The sequence below is a fragment of the Xiphophorus maculatus genome, chromosome 5 (assembly GCF_002775205.1).
Source record: "Xiphophorus maculatus strain JP 163 A chromosome 5, X_maculatus-5.0-male, whole genome shotgun sequence".
NCBI lineage: Eukaryota > Metazoa > Chordata > Actinopteri > Cyprinodontiformes > Poeciliidae > Xiphophorus > Xiphophorus maculatus.
In genome coordinates, this window is record NC_036447.1 from 10,731,032 (window position 1) to 10,752,243 (window position 21,212).

The 21,212-nt window shown below is 38.3% G+C and overlaps 1 protein-coding gene across 1 annotated transcript in view; it reads left to right on the forward strand.

Moving 5' to 3' along the window:
* LOC102216785 (paralemmin-3-like) overlaps positions 1-20,788 on the forward strand; it is a 39,489-nt gene extending 18,701 nt beyond the window's left edge. The window contains exons 2-8 of the mRNA XM_023334571.1: positions 7,011-7,063; positions 8,554-8,634; positions 13,701-13,828; positions 14,697-14,745; positions 15,722-15,752; positions 17,164-17,214; positions 19,057-20,788. Coding sequence (XP_023190339.1) covers positions 7,019-7,063; positions 8,554-8,634; positions 13,701-13,828; positions 14,697-14,745; positions 15,722-15,752; positions 17,164-17,214; positions 19,057-20,150 — 1,479 coding nt within the window. The 5' untranslated portion in view covers positions 7,011-7,018 and the 3' untranslated portion in view covers positions 20,151-20,788. The remainder of the gene's footprint in view (positions 1-7,010; positions 7,064-8,553; positions 8,635-13,700; positions 13,829-14,696; positions 14,746-15,721; positions 15,753-17,163; positions 17,215-19,056) is intronic.
* Positions 20,789-21,212: the final 424 nt, after the last annotated feature.

Here is a 21,212-nt window from a genome sequence, read left to right on the forward strand (position 1 = left end):
CATTTGGAGAAAAGCGGGTATGCTTGTAACATCCTAACTGTGATGCATATGAGTGACAGTATCATGTTGTGGGGCTGTTTTTCTGTAGGAAGAAATGATAGACATCATAAAATCCATGTCATCATGAGCAAAGAACATTATGTGGAAATTTTGAAACATTTAAAGACATCAACCAGTAGTGACACTAAGCATACAGCCAAACTGGTTATAAAGTGGTTTACAAACAAGAACAGGATTGTTTTGGTGTGGCCATCGTATAGACCTGATCTCACTTTGTAGAGAATTTGTAGCCACATTTAAAAAAGCATTTACAAGCGAAGTGGCCTACAAATCTTATTGAGTTGTACTGGTTCTGTCAGGACGATCCGGCCAGAACTCCAGCAAACTATTGTGAGAAGCTTGTGGAAGGAAACCCAAAACATGTAACCGAAGTCATACAGTCCAAAGACAATCCTACCAAATACTGTAGAACTGTCTCTAAACTTTGATTTTGAAGACTTTAATAAATAAATCTCTCTCTCTCATTGCTGTGGCATTTAGCAAACAGAAAATGTCTCTTTGGTGTATGCAAACCTTTGGCTTCAACTGTTGAAACTGGAACACACTAATCTTTCCTTTCTCGATCATTGATCTGATCATGTACTTCCTCGGTGTCACAAAATGTGAGCTGTTAATACTTGCCGATTCTTATAGTTTGCATTCCAGACCCCCTTCTGCTCTGCCATCTGTTTCCACAGAGCTGATGTCACTAAACTCGTGCTTTGTGTGCAGCTCTCCTAACACCTCGCAAAGCAAATATACATTGTTATATAAACATGCACACATCCATTGCTTGGCAAATATACACCGCATTCTTTTGCAATTGGGTGGGAAGAAGGTCTGCTGAAAAGTTTGCAGAGACTTGAGAGGCAGCTGGACTTCTATGGGGACAAGATTTAAGTCTGTCTGCATTAACGACTGCTTTATAATGCAATATATTTGAATAAATTAAAATATCATTTTAAAGCAACTGCCTTTTGGTTAAGATTTTATGTCCATTTTCTTTTTAAGTATCCCAGTAAAAACTTTGTTTCAAAAGTGCCTCTTTTCTATAGTCCTAAACAGAATCAAGCTGGTCAAATGCAAGGTCACATCTAGCTGATTAAATCATCAAAATGCATTAGCTTGTAGTGAGACTCCTATCCTGCAACTTTTAGATGCAGCCCTTCAGCAACGCACCTGAATCAAATGCCTGAATTCTCTCATCAGCATGTCATTCAGCTCCACAGAGGCCTGGTAGTGGAACCACTGATTTGATTCAGCTTCATTGGAGATTGAGAATGGATGGAAATGCCCAAAGACAGGTGTGCCAAGCTTGTGGCATCACACTCAAGAAGATTTGATAGTGTAATTGCTGCCAAAGGTGCATCAATAAAATAATGAGGAAAGGCTGCATACATGTGATTTTCTTTTCTGGTCTTCTAAAGGTATTTGCGCAAATGTAAGAAATCACGTGTTGTCATTCTGGAGTATTAAATGCCGAGGTAGAAGTTAATCTATTTTGAAATAAAACTAACAAATTGAAAAAGGTGCTATGAATACCTTTTCAGTGCAATGCAATTTGTATAATCGTCAGTTCAGCTTCTGCATTTAAGGAACCTCAACTGCATTTAATTAGCACTAGCTCAAAAGCTAAAATGATTAACCTGGTCAAACCTGAGCTAAGTTTCTTTTCCTTTGTATGTGGGTTTTCTCCCAATCTGTAGTTAACTAGTGATCCTGCTTAATGCCAGCTCTGGATATGGGCCTGGTATTTTAGTTCTTTCTCAGCCACAACTGAGAAAGTTGTGAGGGAACCAGTTGAGGTTCTGGCTGGGGGAAATAATCAATTTCTTGATAAACAACCAAAGACAAATGAATCAATTGTGACATCAGGACATCGGTCTGCAGGAATACCAATGTAAATGATGTGATCTTGGACATTAAACTATCCATCTGTGCTGTGATCCAGCAAAAACTCCTGAAAATTGTAATCGACAAACAGAGAATGACATTGTTTCTCAACTTGACAAAATGACAAAATTCTATGGAAAGAAATGCATATTTCTGAAAAAGCTGACAAGAATCAGGTCTTACTAAAATGTCAACGTAAATGTATTTATATAGCATGTAAAAACAGACATTGGATTGTTGGGACATTTTTTCTGGCACACCAAGAGGCTTTTAACAGCTTAGCTTTTGTGATTGCTGTCAGCTGTGGTCCCCACATCATAAAACTTTTTAGATCAATACAGACAATGGTAATTTGCTTCCTTATGTATATCGCATTTTACAAAGAAAACAGCCAACAGCTCACTTCTGTCTTAATTTAAGACATTTTAAGCTTCATGGTGTTTTTCCAGGTGATGACTGCTTGGACTCACATTTGTGATCTCTGTAGGGAATGGAAGGCTGTGTCCTCCTACTTCACTAATCTGCTCTCATGCATTTCAAAAGCTCATAAATTACACAAATCTGTAACACGTTGGTTACGTATAGAGATACATCTGCAGACTGCCTAATTTCTGGTGGTTTTACCTCAGTTCATTGCATGAACAAGCGCCAGGGGACTGCTTAGCGATGTAGCCCATCATCCTGTGAGTGGATACATTTTAAAAGCTAAACTTTGTCTGATGTAAATAATCTGAGCTTCTTTTTTATGAGGTTCTATAGGAGAATCATCCTTGCTGGGTTTTTGCTACTAATCTCTGTTTCTTTTCATGGTTTTCTCTGACGACTTTGTCATGAAGAGTAAGTTTGTTAATATATATTTTTAAAAATATTACCATAGTGTTCTGTATTCTGAGTCTGGAATCATTATTTCTTTGAGATGCGTTTGATTTAATCTGACTGAACAGAGGTGCAGGTTCAGTCCCACACCAAATTTGTAAACTGCTCTTCCTTCTTAATTCTTCGTGATGATTGTGGGAGTCGTGTGAACATTCACAGTTAAGGTGTGAAGATCCATGGTCAGATCAAAGAATTCAAATGAAAAAACAACTTCTGACTGTTCTCAAAATGTGAGCACTGCCCATTAAACACTGTAGATATTATACAACATGTAAGTGTATTGTTCTGCTTCTATTCACATCTTCTATTCCACTTTCTGGATTCCAGTTTTCCTGATTTGACTCATCAGTTTATCATCAGGCACGTCACCATTAAGTTACCCTGAACCTTTATCCCCTGGAACTTACCTACCCTGAACTCTTAACGTCCCCTGGGCTGTTTGTTGTGCGTTTTTCCCTGCTGCGTAGTATTTGTGATATGTAAATTACATCTGCTGCCGCTGAGAGGGCTGTCTGGCTCTCTTCTCCACACTGCTGCCAAGTGTATAAAAGAGAAATGGAAAATAAAAGGCTCCTTCTCTAAAATAAAAAACATGGGTTTTCTATAATAAAACTATAAGCAACGAACCTTTAACAGCTTCAGCCTAAAACTTGGATAAACAAGATCCCGATCTCTGCATAACTGTGGCAAATATTAAATGATCAAAGATGCAGACTTCTACATTCACTTGCATTTGTAGTAAAAGTGAGATGAAGAGGAGGATTATCAGGGTTATTTTTACTCTGTGAAACAGCATTAAGATCTCTTATAAGAAAAGTGTAAAATGTACTGATCTTTAATAAATGATACCAACTATGTTTAAGAATTGTTACTGAAACATAATCTTTGGGTTGGGGTGAGAGAGGATAAACCATAGCTCTGAACTACCCTGGTTCAGGGAAAAGGTTCCTGACAGTCTAACAAGTTAAATTATACATTGACTGCAGCTTGATTATGCAGCAAATATGGCACGTCTGTGTAAAAAGCAGATATAACTTGTTTTCTTTTTTATTATTATTTTAAATTGCTGCTGTTTGCTGTTTTTTGTTGTGTGATGGGTGGAGGGGTTATGCTGTGTCGGGCTGCTGTTTTCATAGCAGATTTTGTTTTGGGGGACAAGATGCTCTAGAAGACACAATGTCCATTAGCATGATTTGAATTCATAACCTACATCTGTGTTATAGGCAGACTAGTATGCATGCATCTGATGAAAGAGCATTATTTCAGTCATTAAAGATTTGACGTAGAGAGAGTGTTGTGAACCACTCTGGTTCACAGTGCTCAGAATCTTCTGAAACCTCCTGATGCCTTCTTTCATGTTTACATTTACCTTCCTGTCACAGCTCATTCCCTACATGCTGACGTTAACTGAGCCGAAGCCCAAACCAGCTAACCAGGTGCTACACCTCGTGTCGCCTCATTTCCTTCCTGTCTTTTTCTTTCCTTCCATCTTCTTACCATCTCCTAACTTTTTGACTTTGTCAGCCCTCCCATCTCTGTGCTCCTGTATCTTGCTTAATTATTGAAGTCAGTGCGTGTCTTCAGGGAGCTGCTCAATACCTCCTCATCAAAGCCTCGGTTTGTGTTTGCTTGTTTATCTCAGACTGCTATTCTAGGCGTTCTCCTCAAGTCCTGATGAGATACAAGCCTCCACTCCCTACGGAGGCTTATACTGTAAGCTGTCACTGCACCTTCAGTCATTCAAAAGCCTTCCATGGAAAAATTTTGTCTTTTTCTACTTCTGTTGCTCTGCATCGATGGAATGTTTCTGAATTGTCTGTGTGCATCTTTTTTTAGAGTTGCATGATGAAAAGCAGGTTAGATTTTTTTCCACCGTTACCTCTCTCTCTTTTTCTTTTATTCCTGTCTCTCTTCGAGCACACCGATGTGTTTGCCAGCGTTTATGAGGGACCTCTTTGTAATCCTCCCACCCTCACCCCCATCCACCCACCCGCTTACACCTGGAGGGTGCCAGGAGGAATCCCTCTGGCATCAAGAAGATGAGGTTTCTATCTATGATAACTAACATCCTCTAAGGCCCTGGAAGATCTTCCATTCTGAGGGAGCAACAATAGCCTGCGCTGTGCAGAGCTCCCCTCTGGGAAGAAAGGAGAGACCTCATTTGTAGAGTGTGTGAGCTCCTTGGGTGTGTGCAGCATAGCATCAGCACACACAGCACATGTGTTATATATATATATATATATATATATATATATATATATATATATATATATAACTAGAAGATCTACAGTTGCAACCAGAAATTTGCGTACACTCATCATGGCCATGAATTATATGTTTTGGGGCTGTCAATGGTTTATTTGAATTGCTCTTTTTTTCAGAGTGGAATGATGACAGAGAACACTCTGTAAAGCATTTTTTTTTTAAATCAAGAACTATTTGCACAACTTTATGAATTGTCTGTAACCCATAGCTCAGATATTTCCATACATACCAATAATATTTGGGTAAATGTTACAACTTTACCAAACACTTTTTGTGACCATCATCAAGGCTCTAGCATCCTAGCTGAATATGTGATTCCCTCCTCTTGAATGGAATTATTGACTTTTTAAGATAGTCAACTTGGACTGAAATAATTAATTGTGATTATTTGGTTTTTGAAATAATCATCAACAGTAAAGAGAGTTTACAAAAATATACATTTCACATTTAAGGTGAAGATGAACTTCTTTTTTTTTTTGTAAATACGTCCTACCCAGAACTCCTCAAGTGGCAAAGTTTTTTGCTTCATCTGGCTCAACTTCAGCAAACAAAAGGTTCTCCTCACATACAAAACGCTATTATCCATGGCAACAAAACAACCCCAGAGCATTATGTTGCCATTAACATTGATAGTTGGCACAGTGATTAAAACTTTATTTCCTGCAACTTTCAGTCAAGCATGAAGAAGTAGAAAGGGATATTGATGATCAAGCAGTTTCCAGTTTATGGCAGGTTTGAGCTTTGGCCGTGTCTCAGCTGTTTCTTATTGACAGATGGTTGAAATTGAGAGGACCACGACCCCAAGGACTTGTCACAACTAATTTCGGATGAGACAAAGCAAGTTAATATTAAGCGGTTGGAAAGGCTCTGACCTGGTCTGTATTGAAAATTAAAATAACAGTGGGATGAATAGATGTGTTTGAGTGCAGTGCATCTGGCAAGAATTCACAGTACCACTTTTTTTTTTTTTACATCTACTTTTGTTTGTAAAATCCAGGTTGTATAATTATCAAACCCTGAAAAAGGTTTTCAAAAAGTTTGGGTTTGAAAAACAACAGTTTGGGTAAAATCATTGTCAATAAATGTACATTTCTGGCTTTTGTAAGATTTTTTCTTTTGTCCTTTCAATTGATAAAACCAGAGATCTGAGCTGTTTTCTTTTTTTGTTTGGTTTTTTTTGTTCTTGTAGTTGGTGAGAGCACAAGAATGATAGAGTGTTGAGGAGCTGGTTGCTATGTTTTATTCTTCTTTAAGCTCTCTTATACCTTTGGGTTTTGCAGAACTCAAATATTTTCCAATTTAGTGTTAGCTGCAGGGAAAACCTAATACTTCCTCTGCTCCTTTTCTCAAACAGAACATGTCACGACAAAACTTGAAGATTAACTATGGATCGGAAGGGGGACGTTCTTGTAGCTTTTATTTGGGACTGTGGGTCAGAGGAGCTCTGTAGTTAAGGGCACATGTTGCCTTATGCTTGCCAAATTACACACTTTGCCAACTGTGAAGGCTGAACCTGAGCCTCTGCCTCTGATCTTGCTCCCACTCATCAGCTTGCCTACTCAGTCTCTGATGTTGCAGGAACAAGACTGCGGGAGTTTGGGGACTTGTGCAGAAATGCTCTTTGATTCTTCTCTTCAGATGACAGCCAACATTTACACTTACAAAGAGGAAAACAAAAAAAATTACAGCACAAAAGCTGAGAAAATTGACACACCAACAGAAGCATGCTTCTGTTGGATTTCAGATGAATCCCATGGATTTTTGTTGTTTATTTTTTTTTGAAAGTACAGAGGGGGAGGGGGGGGGGGAGAAGGGGGTGACTCTTTCCAAACCCCCTACCGTGATAAAAACGTGTAGAGTAAATGGATCCAGTTGAGTGTTTGTGTGTTTGTTAACCACAGAGCTCTAAACTTTGATCGTGTCCTGGTGTCTGACAGGTGCCAGGATGGATGAGGCCGAGAAATACAAACAGCGACTGGAGGCCATTGCTGTGAGTACACACACATAAAAACACACAGCATAAAGAGATTAAGCAGCTCTCTTTATAATATTTCACCGAATGTGAATGTGGTGAGCGAGTTTGTGCCTAATGTACTGAAACAGTCAGCGGATGGCAAATAAATGTGGTTATGCAAATTGTTAAAGAAATTGAAGAATATAATCAAAGTATCAAATTAAATGCATAAAATTCAAAATGAAGTCTAAAGACTTAAAGCAAGTCAGAGTAATGGCAAGAAGCACAAGATAAAGGCAGTGATAAGTATAATAATATACGTAGTCCTTTAAAAAACATAAAATCACAGTTTAAGTATCGCTTTGGGTTGAAGGGTAGAGAGTGTAAGTGATTTTTTTTTAAAAGCTAGTGATAAGAAGGTTGGTTGCTCTATGAAAATTATGAAAATTATGAAAGTTGCAATATTTTTTTTTTTCACAATCTCGCTCTAATGCACTCATAGTGCCTTTTTTTCTTTGTCTTTTTTTCTTTTTTAAAATAACCTACATGTTATCTTCATATCTCCTCTTCAGCTCATTGAGTACCTGAGCTTTGAAACATCTTTAATTACTGATGTTTTTCCTTTTTGTGTTTTTATGATGTACTGCACTTTGAAATGCCTTGTTGATGAAATGTGCTATACAAATAAATTTGATTGATTGATTGATTGCTATTGCAGATTATATAAATGTTTCCCATTGGCATGGTGACTTATCATTGGAAATGCACAGGAAGTGCCAACAAAAATGTCTAATGCAGCAAAGCATTAAAGTCATTAGACAAACATTTCAAAATGATAGAAAAACAGCTTGATGGAAAATGGGGAAAAACAGTAAAAGACAAACAAACGAAAACACATTTTGAGTCCACAGCAACAGGCTGCTATTGGAGCAGCTCTATTCATGTCTTTGAGTGATGTGGTGAAAGCCCAGACCTCCATCTCCAGCTGGCTCTTACAAACGCTGCAGAGCAGCAGAAGCCAGCCTGCTTGAAAGGAGCTGGAACATTTCTTTTTGTCCCCCTCTGATGAAAAGATTACTGTCCATCTGCAAAGGTGTGCCAAACACAAATACACTGGAAAAGCTTCTCTTTTTTTCATATGCTCCTCGCTTCAATGTTTAAAATATTGTGCAACATCAAAATAGGGAATGTGTTTAAATTAAAATTAAAGCCCAACCAAAATTTGTTTCGATTCCAGGTGCAACAGACCAAAATAAACACTTTGAGTCTTCTCTAGTAATGCATTTTAATTAATTATTTTGGTTCAGTTTATGTTTTATTTTAGATTAACTGTGTTTATGATGAATTGTTATTTGCTCAGAGATTGGTCCCTCTCGCACTTTACATGATAATACTGAAAATGAAATGGATTTTGTTGTGCTTCAGTACAATAACAATTAAAGCATTGTGATTCTGACTCTTCCTGTGCTGTGTGCAGACTAAACCCTTTAGTCTCTTTCTCTGCCGTGTCTCTTGTTCTTATCCAGGAGAAGCGCCGGCTACAGGAAGAGCAGGACAAAGTCAGAAGAGAAAAGGAGGATGAGAGGCTTAGACAACAACAGCTCAAGGTCTGACACACACACCCATTTACATCCTGCCTTCATTTCACTCAGCAAACATCATCTGTATATTTACTCCATCTTGTTTGCACGTCAACTTTCTTCACACATTCTCTCCACACACTCGCATAGATGACCTGTAAGTATATCCTGTCACGTTTCCTGCTTAAGCCTGTTCCCTGGAATCCTAGAGGCAGCCCCTTCCTTTGCCAAAATCATTTTTATGTGACTGTTTACACACACTCTGCAAGTCACAGCGCTGCTCCATTGTTTTCACATAATTTCCAAACTGTCGTTTCCACTTCCTACTCCACGGTCTTTTGCCGCCCTTAGGCACATTCCTCAAATTGTGCAAAGTTTGTCCAGTAGAAGGACACATTTTTTTTGTGGTCCATGAAGGTATGTGTATGAAACATGTAGGAAAGCGTCGACCCTGCAGTCTAACTGGGAGTTTGTGCACCGTGCTTCAACAGTGGAAAGCAATTTTTTATAAAAAAAAATAATAATTGCTACAGATTTTAAATACTGACATTGAATTGCAATCCAGATATGTGCACTTTTACGGGAGGTGTTATCATCGCAGCCTTTAGTGAATCCATTTGCTTTGGCAGTAAAGCTGACCTCAGTGCAAATATAAATAAGCGATACGTGAAAGCATCAACTTGCATGCAGCTCCTTGCCTGCAGGAAACTGTAGAGAAGGCAGCGCCCTGTACAGGGAAAAGGAACAGAGCCAGACTTGTTCTGCTCTTCACAAGGAGACAGAGGTGGTATTGTATCGCCTTCAGTTACTGTAAGTAGGTAGCAACAGGTTAACGGTTACCAAAGGTTGGAAATCTGGGCCTTTCTGGTGGATGGAAATCGTACATAAAAGGTTTAGGTTATGTAAACCTAAGCGTTTTATGTATATATATATATATATACATAAAAATTCCCTTCTCACCCACCGCGGGTGGTTCTTAACTTCTGAGCTCGGGTCCTCTACCAGAGGCCTGGGAGCTTGAGGGTTCTGCGCAGTATCTTGGCTGTGCCAAGGACTGCACATTTCTGGACTGAGATGTCTGATGTTGTTCCTGGGATCTGTTGTAGCCATTGGTCCAGTTTGGGGGTGACTGCCCCGAGGGCCCCGATGACCACAGGCACCACTGTGGTCTTCACCTTCCAGGCCCTCTCCAGTTCCTCCCTGAGGCCCTGGTATTTCTCTAGTTTCTCGTGCTCCTTTTTCCTGATGTTGCAGTCGCTTGGTATTGCTACATCTACCACAACGGCTTTCCTCTGTTGTTTATCCACTACGACAATGTCTGGTTGGTTCGCCATTACCATTTTGTCTGTCTGGATCTGGAAGTCCCACAGGATCTTAGCTCTGGCGTTCTCCGTCACCTTTGGGGGTGTTTCCCACTTTGATCTCGGGGTTTCCAGTCCATATTCTGCACAGATGTTTCTGTACACTATGCCTGCAACTTGGTTATGTCGTTCCATGTACGCTTTCCCTATATATATATATATATATATATATATATACAGTACAGACCAAAAGTTTGGACACACCTTTTAATTCAATGAGTTTCCTTTATTTTCATGACTATTGACATTGTAGATTCACACTGAAGGCATCAAAACTATGAATAACACATGTGGAAATATGCACTAAACAAAAAAGTGTAAAACAACTGAAAATACCCCTTATAATGTAGTTTCTTCAAAGTAGCAACCTTTTGCTGTGATTACTGCTTTGCACACACTCTGCTTATAGGTGTGCCCTGTCAGGTTAATAAGTGGGATTTCTTGCCTTATAAATAGTCATGAAAATAAAGAAAACCCATTTTAATTAGAAGGTGTGTCCAAACTTTTGGTCTGTATATATATATATATATATATGTTATTGCTTTTCAACTAAAATGCTTGAATATATTTTATTGGTATTTTATGTGACAGACTAACCATAAGTAGTGCATAACTATGAATGAAGGGAAAATAACACATTCTTCTTATTTCTTTAAAAAAATTAATATCTTCTATATGTTTAGTGCACTTAGCATTAATTACTACTCTAATTTGCCTAAATAAAACCCAATGCAATTAACTGCTTTGAGGAGCCACATAAGTTAATGTTGTGCCTGTGTGAAATGTATCCTCTGCATGAGTCCATCTGTTCTGTGAAGGCCTCACATGATTGTTAGATAATAATTAGTGGCCAAACAATATTGTGAGGACACAACATACAGATTGTGGAGATCATTAAAGTAGGGTTGGGTTATGAACAATCTTAGCTGTCACCATCAAAACACCTACATGCTAGTCAATGGGTCCATGGGAACACCAGATAAAGGGTTTAAGCATCTCATGAAAGTCAGTCTATTATTTAAAAATGGAAATAGTATGACACAATTGCAAACCCCTCAAGCCATATGTTGACTTGAAATGGCAGGCCTGGCAAGGAGATTCTGAATCGGAGAAGCAGTTCTGGAGGAGCTGCAGAGAGGTACAATGGAATGGTCTAGAGTAGGCTAGGATTATCCATAATTGGAGTGGCTTAGTCAAAGTAAAGACATAAATCCAATTGAGAAGCTAGGGCAAAAACGTAAAACATTTTTCTCACAACATACTCTCCAATCTGACTGACTGAGCTATTCTACAAAGCAGAAAGGAAACATGTTTACTATCATGTAGTGCAAAGCTGGCAGAGATTCTTATGTAATTCAGCATAATCTAAGTAAAAAGTAGTTTGAATTGTATGATGGCAAGTAAAGACCATATTTAAGTTGTGCCATGCAGCAATCAATAGCCTAACTGGCTAAATATAAGAAATAAGCTGGTTGACATGTTCATTTGACTTCCTATTCATTATCTAACCTCAGTAGATATGGTTCTGCTGAGTTTATGATTGTATTTTAATTTTATGTTGGGTGCATCAGAGATGGACAAGAAGCTGAGTACAGCAGAAATGTGGTGGAGTGCTTTGTGGCATGGTGTGGAAACAATCATCATATCGTATGATGTTCACATGAGAACAAAACAAAGGATGTGATTGTAGATTTCAGAGGAAACAGAATTAGGTCAAACACTATTTCAATCATGGTGAAACAGAAGTGGAGATAGGTGAGGAATAAAAATAACCACATGTTCTGTTTAGAGACTATCATAGAACCACTGGAGATGATGGTGCAATGAAGAATTCTTAATAAAATTAGCAAAGTTACAAACAACCATGAGCATCCGCTTCATGAGACTGCTTTACAACAGAGTATCTTCAGTCAGAGGCTTCGCTGTAATACAGACTGCTTCAGAAGATTGTTCCCACCCATATTAGCATACAGCTACTCAACTCTTTCAACTGTCACCCCAAAAACAGTTACATGCAAGTCAGTAAGTCCATGGGGACGCCTCTGTCCTCATGACAGTTGAGGGGTTTTAAAGAACCTTGGATAATATGAGTTACAGTAACATTTAATTTCCCTTTGGAATTAATAAATTACTTTTGAATTAAATTTGAATTAAATTATGCAGTGTCTCAAAATAAAAGTCCAAAGATTACCAAACAAAGTATTTTCACTGTTGCTTGGATACGGTGACAGGCAGTTATTTTCATTTGAACATTCTGTTTCCCGTAGCAACCGGATAATAACAGGACCATAACAGACAGTTGCAAGTGGCTAACTTGTTTGTGAATGAGGAAAAAGTGGGTGAATAACAGGACAACATTTACCTTGACTGGTATATTAGCTGAAGGTACACTATTTGTCATGTCTTTTTTATTAATTTACTGTTTTTAAATGTGTGTTTGTTTTATATTTTCCTGAAGGCTAAGTTATGACAGTTAGGTAGCTAACTGCCAGTTGATGCCAATTCAATAATCTTAATGAAATCTTGGTAGCCTAGTTTGTTTTCTATTAACTTAATGTGGCGTTTAAAATATATTAAGATCGTGTAAATAACAGCTAACCAACCAGCATTTTTATTTGTAACATCCTTGTACTATTTTAAGATCTAAAATATGTAAAAGATATTTGTCACATATCTTTTTACGTACCAAAGATATGTAGCATCTTTGTTACATACATAACAAAGATGCTAACGCTGCAGCTAACATTTTTGCGAGACCTCGGAGAAGTGGAAAATATTTGAGGTGTTTTCAGTTCAGTTAAAAAAAATGATTATAAATAAATGCTGCAAGCCATAGTTAAGTTTTTTCAAGAAGAGTTGTAGATGGTGGTCGGCTGGGCATAAAGAACAACCTCTTGTGGTGGTCAGTATTACAGCAAAGAGTCCTCTAAAGTCATGAAGAGGATTGTTGAAGATGTTCTTTGTTTTCCGAAGAAATCTCATCATCTCTAGAGATTTAAAAGCAGTCCACTGAACAAACTAGCCCTCTTTGTCAATTTGTTTACCTTTTTAAGCAACTAGCTCTGATGCTATCACCCCAACAGATGAGGAAGAGGAGATTGCACTCCTCCAAACACCCAAAGCACAGTCTGCTCCCCTCTTGCTCCGCTGCTCCTCTGAGTAGTTCTGCAGATGACAGGACACAACTTTGTGGCGCTCATGTGATGTTGACCACCTGGTTAGAAACACAACATTTCAGTCTCACAGACTGTGGTCTGTTTGTCAGGAAGTCATTGATCCAGGTGATTGTTGAGGCTCCCACCTGTGTCGTATTGTGTCTAACAAGGGAAATCAAGCTGAATTATGTTAAATGCACTGGAGAAATAATAATAATAATAAAAAAAACATATCCTCACAGTGCACTTTGTCCAGATGACTGGGTTTGTTGAAGCAGGTGTATGAGGATGTCTTAAATCCCACTCCATGGCAATAGGGATCCTGAAAGGTGCTTATTTACTGACTCGCGTGGGCCAAAAGGAGTCTCTTCATAATGTGGGATCATCAATGTGGATTTCATTGGTGCTGGAACAGGGCAAGATGTTTTCTATAACAGTGGAACGTTCTTCTGGGTCAGACTAATGTTGTAGCTGTCTTCAGAATCACACAGAGCTGCTCTGCACAGCCCTTCGGAACAGGCAAAACTTGATTAACACTCATCTTTTTTTTCCCCTCACCCTCTTATTTATATTCCAGAGGAAGTCTTTAAGAGATCAGTGGCTGATGGAAGGAAATCCTTTGTCTCCCTTGTCACCAAACACCCAGAACACCTTTTCCTCTCTGTGGGGAACACAGGAGCAGGATATGGAAAAGCATGCTGACAGGTATGTTTTGTGTGTATGTGGATACCAGTCAGAGAAAGAGAAAGACTGGAATTGTTAAAGTGGGCAGAAAGGCTGGCAACATAATTTGTTTTGTTTTTTTGTATGTGTACAGCTGGTACATAGCAGATAATTTAAGTTCATGGGTGCAACCTTTTACATTCTGTTTGCTTTCGTGAGATTTTAACTTTGGCACATTATGTTCTCATTTTTATCGACAGATTTTTTTTTTCTATAGATATATCAAGAAATTAAAAAAATTACTGGAATGGAGCAATTAGAAACTCAAAAAATATGTATTTTTAATAATTTCTTAAGAATCAAAGAAAATTGTTAGCAGGGTTATAATAACAAGTAAATGGCACTTTTGTTTTTGGAAAACAAAAGTGTTATTTTGGTGGAAATATTTTGTTTAGTCATTGAAGAAAGCAATTTGGAATTTAAAGCTCCTAAAGAGAAGTAGGAGTCAGCTAAAACTGATACCTGCAGGTCTGAGATTTACGAAACTGGTCATTAGAGCTCAGCCACAAAATCTATGGTTGGTATTTTTACTTTTTTTGTCATCATGTTATATTTACAGTCTTCAAGACCTGAAGTACACTTTTTTCAAAAAAGATCCTCTTTTCAGTAGAACATTTTACACACACTGTAAACGCACGACATCAATATTAGTTTAAAAACTGACAAATGCCACAGTTGAACCGTTTTTCCTCCTCTAATTTCCCTTTGGGATCAGTAAAGTGTTTTTGTACTGAATTGAATTATCTTTCACCATAGTACAATTTCTACTGCTCTGTGAAGCTACACAGAGTTTGAATGCATCGCCTCTTTCGTCCATGTGCGTACTTACACACTTGTGTGTCGGTCTCAGGTTGCAGTCGGAGGATCAGCAGGTGACTGCACAGAAAGATCACAAAATGGTGAGCAAATCTCTTGTGGGAGTGCACATACCCTTGCATTGTGCACACAAAAGAGGGGCTGGAATATGTTGAACATGTTTGTTACATCACCTTCTATTAGGCAGGAAATTTCCCACATCGCCTCTCTGTGGCTCTCTGCCATGCATAATGCATTTGCTTGCTCAGTGTAGCTTTGATGTAGCACCTCCTGTTGAGAAGCAGGAACTTTATGAAAGTGAGCAGCACTTTAACATAAAAAGTACAGAGTTTGATCCACTCTTAAATAATTGTTTTTCCACCAGTTATGTATTTTATTAGCACATCTGTTGCTAATTTAAAAAAAAAAAGCAATTGATGCGGTGCGTTCTGCAGCTTCCCTGGATCTACTGTATGACTCAATTTCTTTTCATTAGATCAACAGTTAGATGTAGTTGCATTTTTTTTAGTAAAATTTTTGAATATACAAATGCATATTATTAATTTTCATCAAGGTAAGATGGAAGTGACATTGTTACATAATTCTTTTAATAAGCAAGTAAGTGTAATAATTTGCTTTGGGGGAAGTTTTGGATAACTTCACAAATACAGAGTGCATCTGTTGCATAAGGTTAATTTATTTTTGTTGTTTTAAATCCGATCTTACAAGGTGCAGTAAAAGGTGTCACATTTCTGTTAAAGGGGGCCCAAGAAAAAGCAAACTTAAATATATCTTTTTCGTAATTAAAGCTTTGCACAGTTCTACACCAAGCCTTTCCTGCTCAGTCGCTCCCTCTTGTGACGAGGCAGAAATTTCAGCTTGTTTCAAATGCCAGGGATTCAAAATGAAACCATCACCATGGTTTTAGCTGGTTAAGGCGTCAGACACAGATTTGGAATGCCACCAAATGTGTTATAACAATATATTTCTTTTTTTAAGGCTGTTTCTGATGAGACATGACAGATTCACCTTTTCAGGCGATTCTAATTTAAGTTCTCTGCATGTCCCTCTTCCTCACAGGAGGCATTAAAAGAGGCAGAAACTAAAGCAGGTAAGTGGAATGAGATGAACATAAAACTGAATCAGATTTACAGTGTCATAAAAAGCATGCATTCAATTCAGAGCCAAATGGTTAAACACTCATGTCTACCTTATATGGAAAATGAAAATGCAGGAGGACAAATTGTACTTTGCTACTGTGATGTATGGAAGAATTATTTCCAGCAGCACAAAAAAAACATTTATTTCTTACAATATTGTGCTGGAGCATGTAAAGTATCTGTCAGATCTGAAGATGCTGAAGCAGCAGCCTCCTGCTTCCAGTGTTGATTCAGTTTTAGGTCAGAGATGAGCCACAAATCCATTACATTCATGCAGCTGGCATATTTGGAAGTGTAAAGAATCCTTCCTGTTATTATCTGAACAAACAACAAGTAAGAAGGGAACAAAGGTCACCGTTTGTAGCAACAGCTACCATGCAGCAATACCTGACAATGATTCTTTTACGTCACTGTGGAGAAACTTTGAACCACTCTTCTTTGCATAATTGATTAAATTCAGCCTTGTTGGTGCGCTTTGGATCTCTGTCCTGCGGGCTATTCGTTTGTAAATGTCACAAGTTACGGTTCCATCAATTTTGTTAAAAATAAAGCATCCTCAGGCCATCATGACACCACCACCATGTTTTTCTGACATGCTGTGCTAGTTTTCCACCAGATTTAATGTTATACATACCCCCCAAAAAACTCCACCAAGGTCTCGTCAGTCCACAGAATGTCTTCTCAAGGGTTTTGGAGATCACAAAAATGTTTTTATGCCCCACATAGCACCTCTTTCCCATCTCTTTCTGACAAAATGAAAACATAATTTGAAGACAGCTTTGTTGCATTTGCCCAGGCCATCTTTGTAAGACAGAGGTTCGTTATCTTCTAAATTATTGAAGTGTGACAATTAGAAAAAGCAGAAGAAACATGTAAGCTGCCCTACATTTGTTTCATAGCAGTGTGTATTTTGAAAAGTGAATTTCAGTGGATTTTTTTTATATCAGAAAAAATGATACTTTAAGATTCATTGCTATGTAATACCAAGCTTGATATCTTTGTATAATCAGACAAGCTCCTAGATCAAGTATTTATGTAACGGTGGAAAGCAAAGCATAGCCGTCATCCATCTGGACACCTGTTTTTAATGCTTGCATGTTCATCTGTCCAATCCATCTGAACTTTTACTAAGTGCACTTTACTGTCACTCACCACAGCAGCTGTGCTTCTATTGCTTGCTCATTTTCAGCTTTTCAATTTACAAGAAATAAAATCAAAGTGGATGCTATTTAAACAAATAACATGGCTTAGTTTAGTCAGGATTTGGTCACCTTCTTGTAATACCCTTAATATTAGGCCATCAAAAGATCCACAGTTGTAATTATTAAATAACCCGTTGATCACTATTTGTTTTGCCCTCAGAAAACATCTACAATTTTTCAGAGAATGGAGATTCTACAGCATTAAGATACAGTGAGTAGAAAGAATGTCTCTCTACATCGATTAATGTTGTTTGGCTTTGACAAGTTTCTTTATTTCAACCAGGAATCCTCTGATCTGATCCATTACGAAGCTTAGCTCACGTGTTGTATATTATATTATTATGGTATAGTCTTTGCACACCGAGCAAGCCATGATTAAGTTCAACTTCAGTCACAAGTAGTGAGTCTAACTAGCTGGCCTTTATGGAAGTGTAAAGCTGATTATTTTTCTTTTGCTGTGGTTTTACACTTCAGCAGATCTTAGCAACCATTTTAACATCATATGAAAAAAATGCAACTATTTCAAACTCTAGTTTTCAATATCAATATCTGTCCTGGCAGTCACAATAACATTCACAGCAAAAAATGAAATTAAGGATGTCAATAATTCCATTAACATAAATTTTAAAGTGTCTTGAATTACACCTGTACTATTAAGTAAATAAGATTAAGACATCTCAAAATCTGAAATGTTTCCTATGACAGATGTTTTAGAAATATAAAAATGATAGATGCATTTTTATATTTCTGAAACATTATTTTTAATGGGAATAATTAATTTATGTATATTTGGTTAGAGTATTCTTCAAGTCTCTCTACTCTCATCAACAGATAGAAACATTACTTACTCAATAATGTCTGCTGCATTTGGTAGTTTGGAAATATCAATTTTTATTTGTGTTATGTTTGAGATTAGCAGATTAGCAGCCAGCTCCTGCTTAGTCACATAGGTAGCCATAACAGGTAGCATCAAGGGGGCACTCCGATGAAAATACGTCCTTTCTCTGTTCATTTTTTTATGTTAATTTTATTCCATCACTATCTTATGCCAAACTGTGTAACACCATGGAATCCCTTATAGATGTAACTGTCAGTATGCATTGCATCAACTAATCTCAAGACATTTGCATCCTAAAGAAAGAGGGTGAAGAGGCATGTTGTAGCCAAAGTTCACAAAGCGGTAACACAATGTGATGAATTTAAATTCACCTTAATGGGCACTAAAGCGCAAATCTTGCATTTTTAAAGATGTGTCGGTTAGGATGCTGCTGAAGCAGGAGAGAACTTGAAACAAAATCTGCGCGTCTTTTTATGTAAAAATCATTCAAAGTTGATGACTCAGCTGTCCAACACTGCTAACTCTCAACTTTCACTCAGGACATACTATACATTACAATACTTCAAAGGTTTCCGACCACTTTTTATATGGAAATCCCCTAATACTTGTAGCTCCAAATAACTTCAAGATACCTGCTCCTATGCCCACACATGCTTGTGCAAACAAATAAATAAATATGTAATATATAACCTAACGCTAACAGTGTTCCAGTTAACATAGTCCAGTGGTTCCCAAAGATTTTCTTCTGCCTCCCCCCCAGTGGTTCCCAAAGATCCCCCCCTCCCTATGTACTACAATAAAATCCCCCCCCAAAAAGAAAAAAAAATCTACTGGGCACACACATCGTTAAACCTACACACATATTTTATTTTCAAACTCCACTGTAGTTTATTTCACACTTCAGGTTGCAACAAAACAAACTACAAACCACCTTTACAGTGAAACACTTTTGTGTAACTGTTTTGTTTATTTTTTTCATTCATCCATACCACTTTTCTCGCCCCCCTCCCCTGTAATGGCACTGCACCCCCCTAGGGGGTGCGCCCCACACTTTGGGAACCACTGTCATAGTCGTAGAAGTCACTTAATTCTTTTACTTTTAACTGTTTTTCTAGTTATTGCCGTGCTTGTTGATAAATATTAATAGGTAGTTCACTTCACTTTTATGAATTAATATATTTGTGTATTTTTTGACATTTATTCTGTGTTTTTCAGAACCAGCTGGTGATGAAGTCAAAGTAAACCAAAATACACCACAGGGTGAAACCGCAGTCATTTTGACCAATGGTGGGGGCAGCAGCGAAGACATCAGTTCTCATGCCATCTCAGGGCATAGTGAGACGAGCACAATAGAACCAGCCGGAACCACCAAGGATGCCAGTAATGCTGAGATGGAGTTAGAGATGAGCACAACTGCCACTCCTCTCAGTCAGGTTCCAAATGCTGACATGAATGAGGAGGAGGGAGAAGAAGACGGGACTCTGGTGATGAGAGCAGAGTGTGTGTACATCACAGATGAAGGGGATGATGTCTCTGGGGACCTTTCTTCCCTGAAGGACCAGCAGGAGTCCACGCAGAATCCAGAGGGAGCCCAGGAGATTGTAGAGGTTGTGGAGCAAGTAGCAGAAACAGGAGGAGGTCCAGAAACAGAAGGAGGTCCAGAAACAGGAGGAGCTCCAGAAACAGAAGGAGCTCCAGAAACAGGAGGAGGTCCAGAAACAGGAGGAGCTCCAGAAACTTCACCAGTGGCTGAGAATGGGGAAGCAGCTGAGCTCACTGTCAAAGACCAATTAACACCTGAAGACAGAGGAGACATAAAAGGCCATACAGAACCAAGCAGCCGGCCAGATGAAGAGACAGAAGTTGAAGGCCGCGATGAAAAACAGGAAGAACCAGACAGCCCACAGCCACCCACAGCTCTGGACTCTGGTGCCGTTTCTTTGGTGCCCATCTATCCCGAAGCGTCTCCCTCTGCTCTCATTTCAGAAATGGAGGCTGAGGCCAAAGCTGAAGTACCAGCAGTGCCCGAGGTGGCAGAAGAAGCAGTAAAAGTGGAGGAACCTGCCTGTAATCTCGGCCAGTTCCAGGAGGTGCTTCTGACTGATTCCCAGGACAACCAGAACACAGAGGCAGAGCCTGGAGAGCAGGAGGCCCTTCTGCAGAAAATCCCATCCCCGGACCTGAACGTAGAACTTGCAGGACCAAACAGCCTTCCCTATTCCGAGACACTGAGCCCAAGCAAATCTAGCCAGGGAGAGAAATCTGAGACGCCCAAACAACAAACCTGCCAGTGCTGCTCTGTCATGTAATTGTTCCTCCGGTCACCTTGGTTTTATGCATCCATTCCATTTTTGCTGCATTTTCTTTCTCCACTACTCAAAGTTAAAACAGCTTGATATTATAGATTTTTAGCCTCATTAGCTCATTACCTGGAACAACCTTATTAAATTCTCTTTGTACAAACAAAACTAAAACATGGAGGACTTTGTTGAGTTTGAGAGAACCTTCATTGTTTTAGACATAAACTAGTTAGACTACAAGCACCTCCACATCTTAGTTGCAGTAAAGTAAAAACAATATGCTATTTGCAGTAATAAATATTTGAACATATCTGGTGAAACTTGTTTTTGTCTTTGATTTCTAGCACTTCTATCCATTTAGGCATTTTATGGGAAACACTAATATTCCAAGTAAATTTTTTTATTAATTTGGAACATTGTTATAGTGTCATATGCAGTATTCATTTTATTTATAAACTGGGGCCACCAGTTAGCATTTTAGGAACCTTGGACGATTTTAAGAAATAGATTTATTTTTGAATACCTGAAAGTGTGAATATAGTATTTCTGTGAATTGGTGTAGATACTGTAAACAAAACTGCTTGTGGATCTTTGGAGCTTTGCTGTGACTGTTGGATGGGTTCATGATTAAACCAACGTTTGTGCTACTCTGTGTCACGTCTTGATGTCTACGCAGGATTTAAGCTCCTGGTAAAAAATTTGTCGAATAATTTTCAAATGAACTCTTGCTGTGTGACAAATTTCAGCCATAAATTATTGGGATCTTCTATGATAAACCAAAACAAAGTAAGGCTAAACTGTGAAGCAGAATGAGAAATAATTGCATGAGTAATTTTTTGTTTTTACAAATAAACTGAAAAGTGTCTTTACTTGGTTTCCCTTTCATTAAAGTGAGGCTAATTAGTAAAAAATAGTCCATCTGTGTGTAATTTAATCCCAGTATAGATTTATTTATTAGAGAACATTAGAAAAAAGAAAACCGCATTCTTCAGCATTGACGGGGAATCTGGTCCAAACTGATAAGATGGAAGAAGCTAAATATAAGGCAGACTTCTAAGGTCGAAGAGGTCG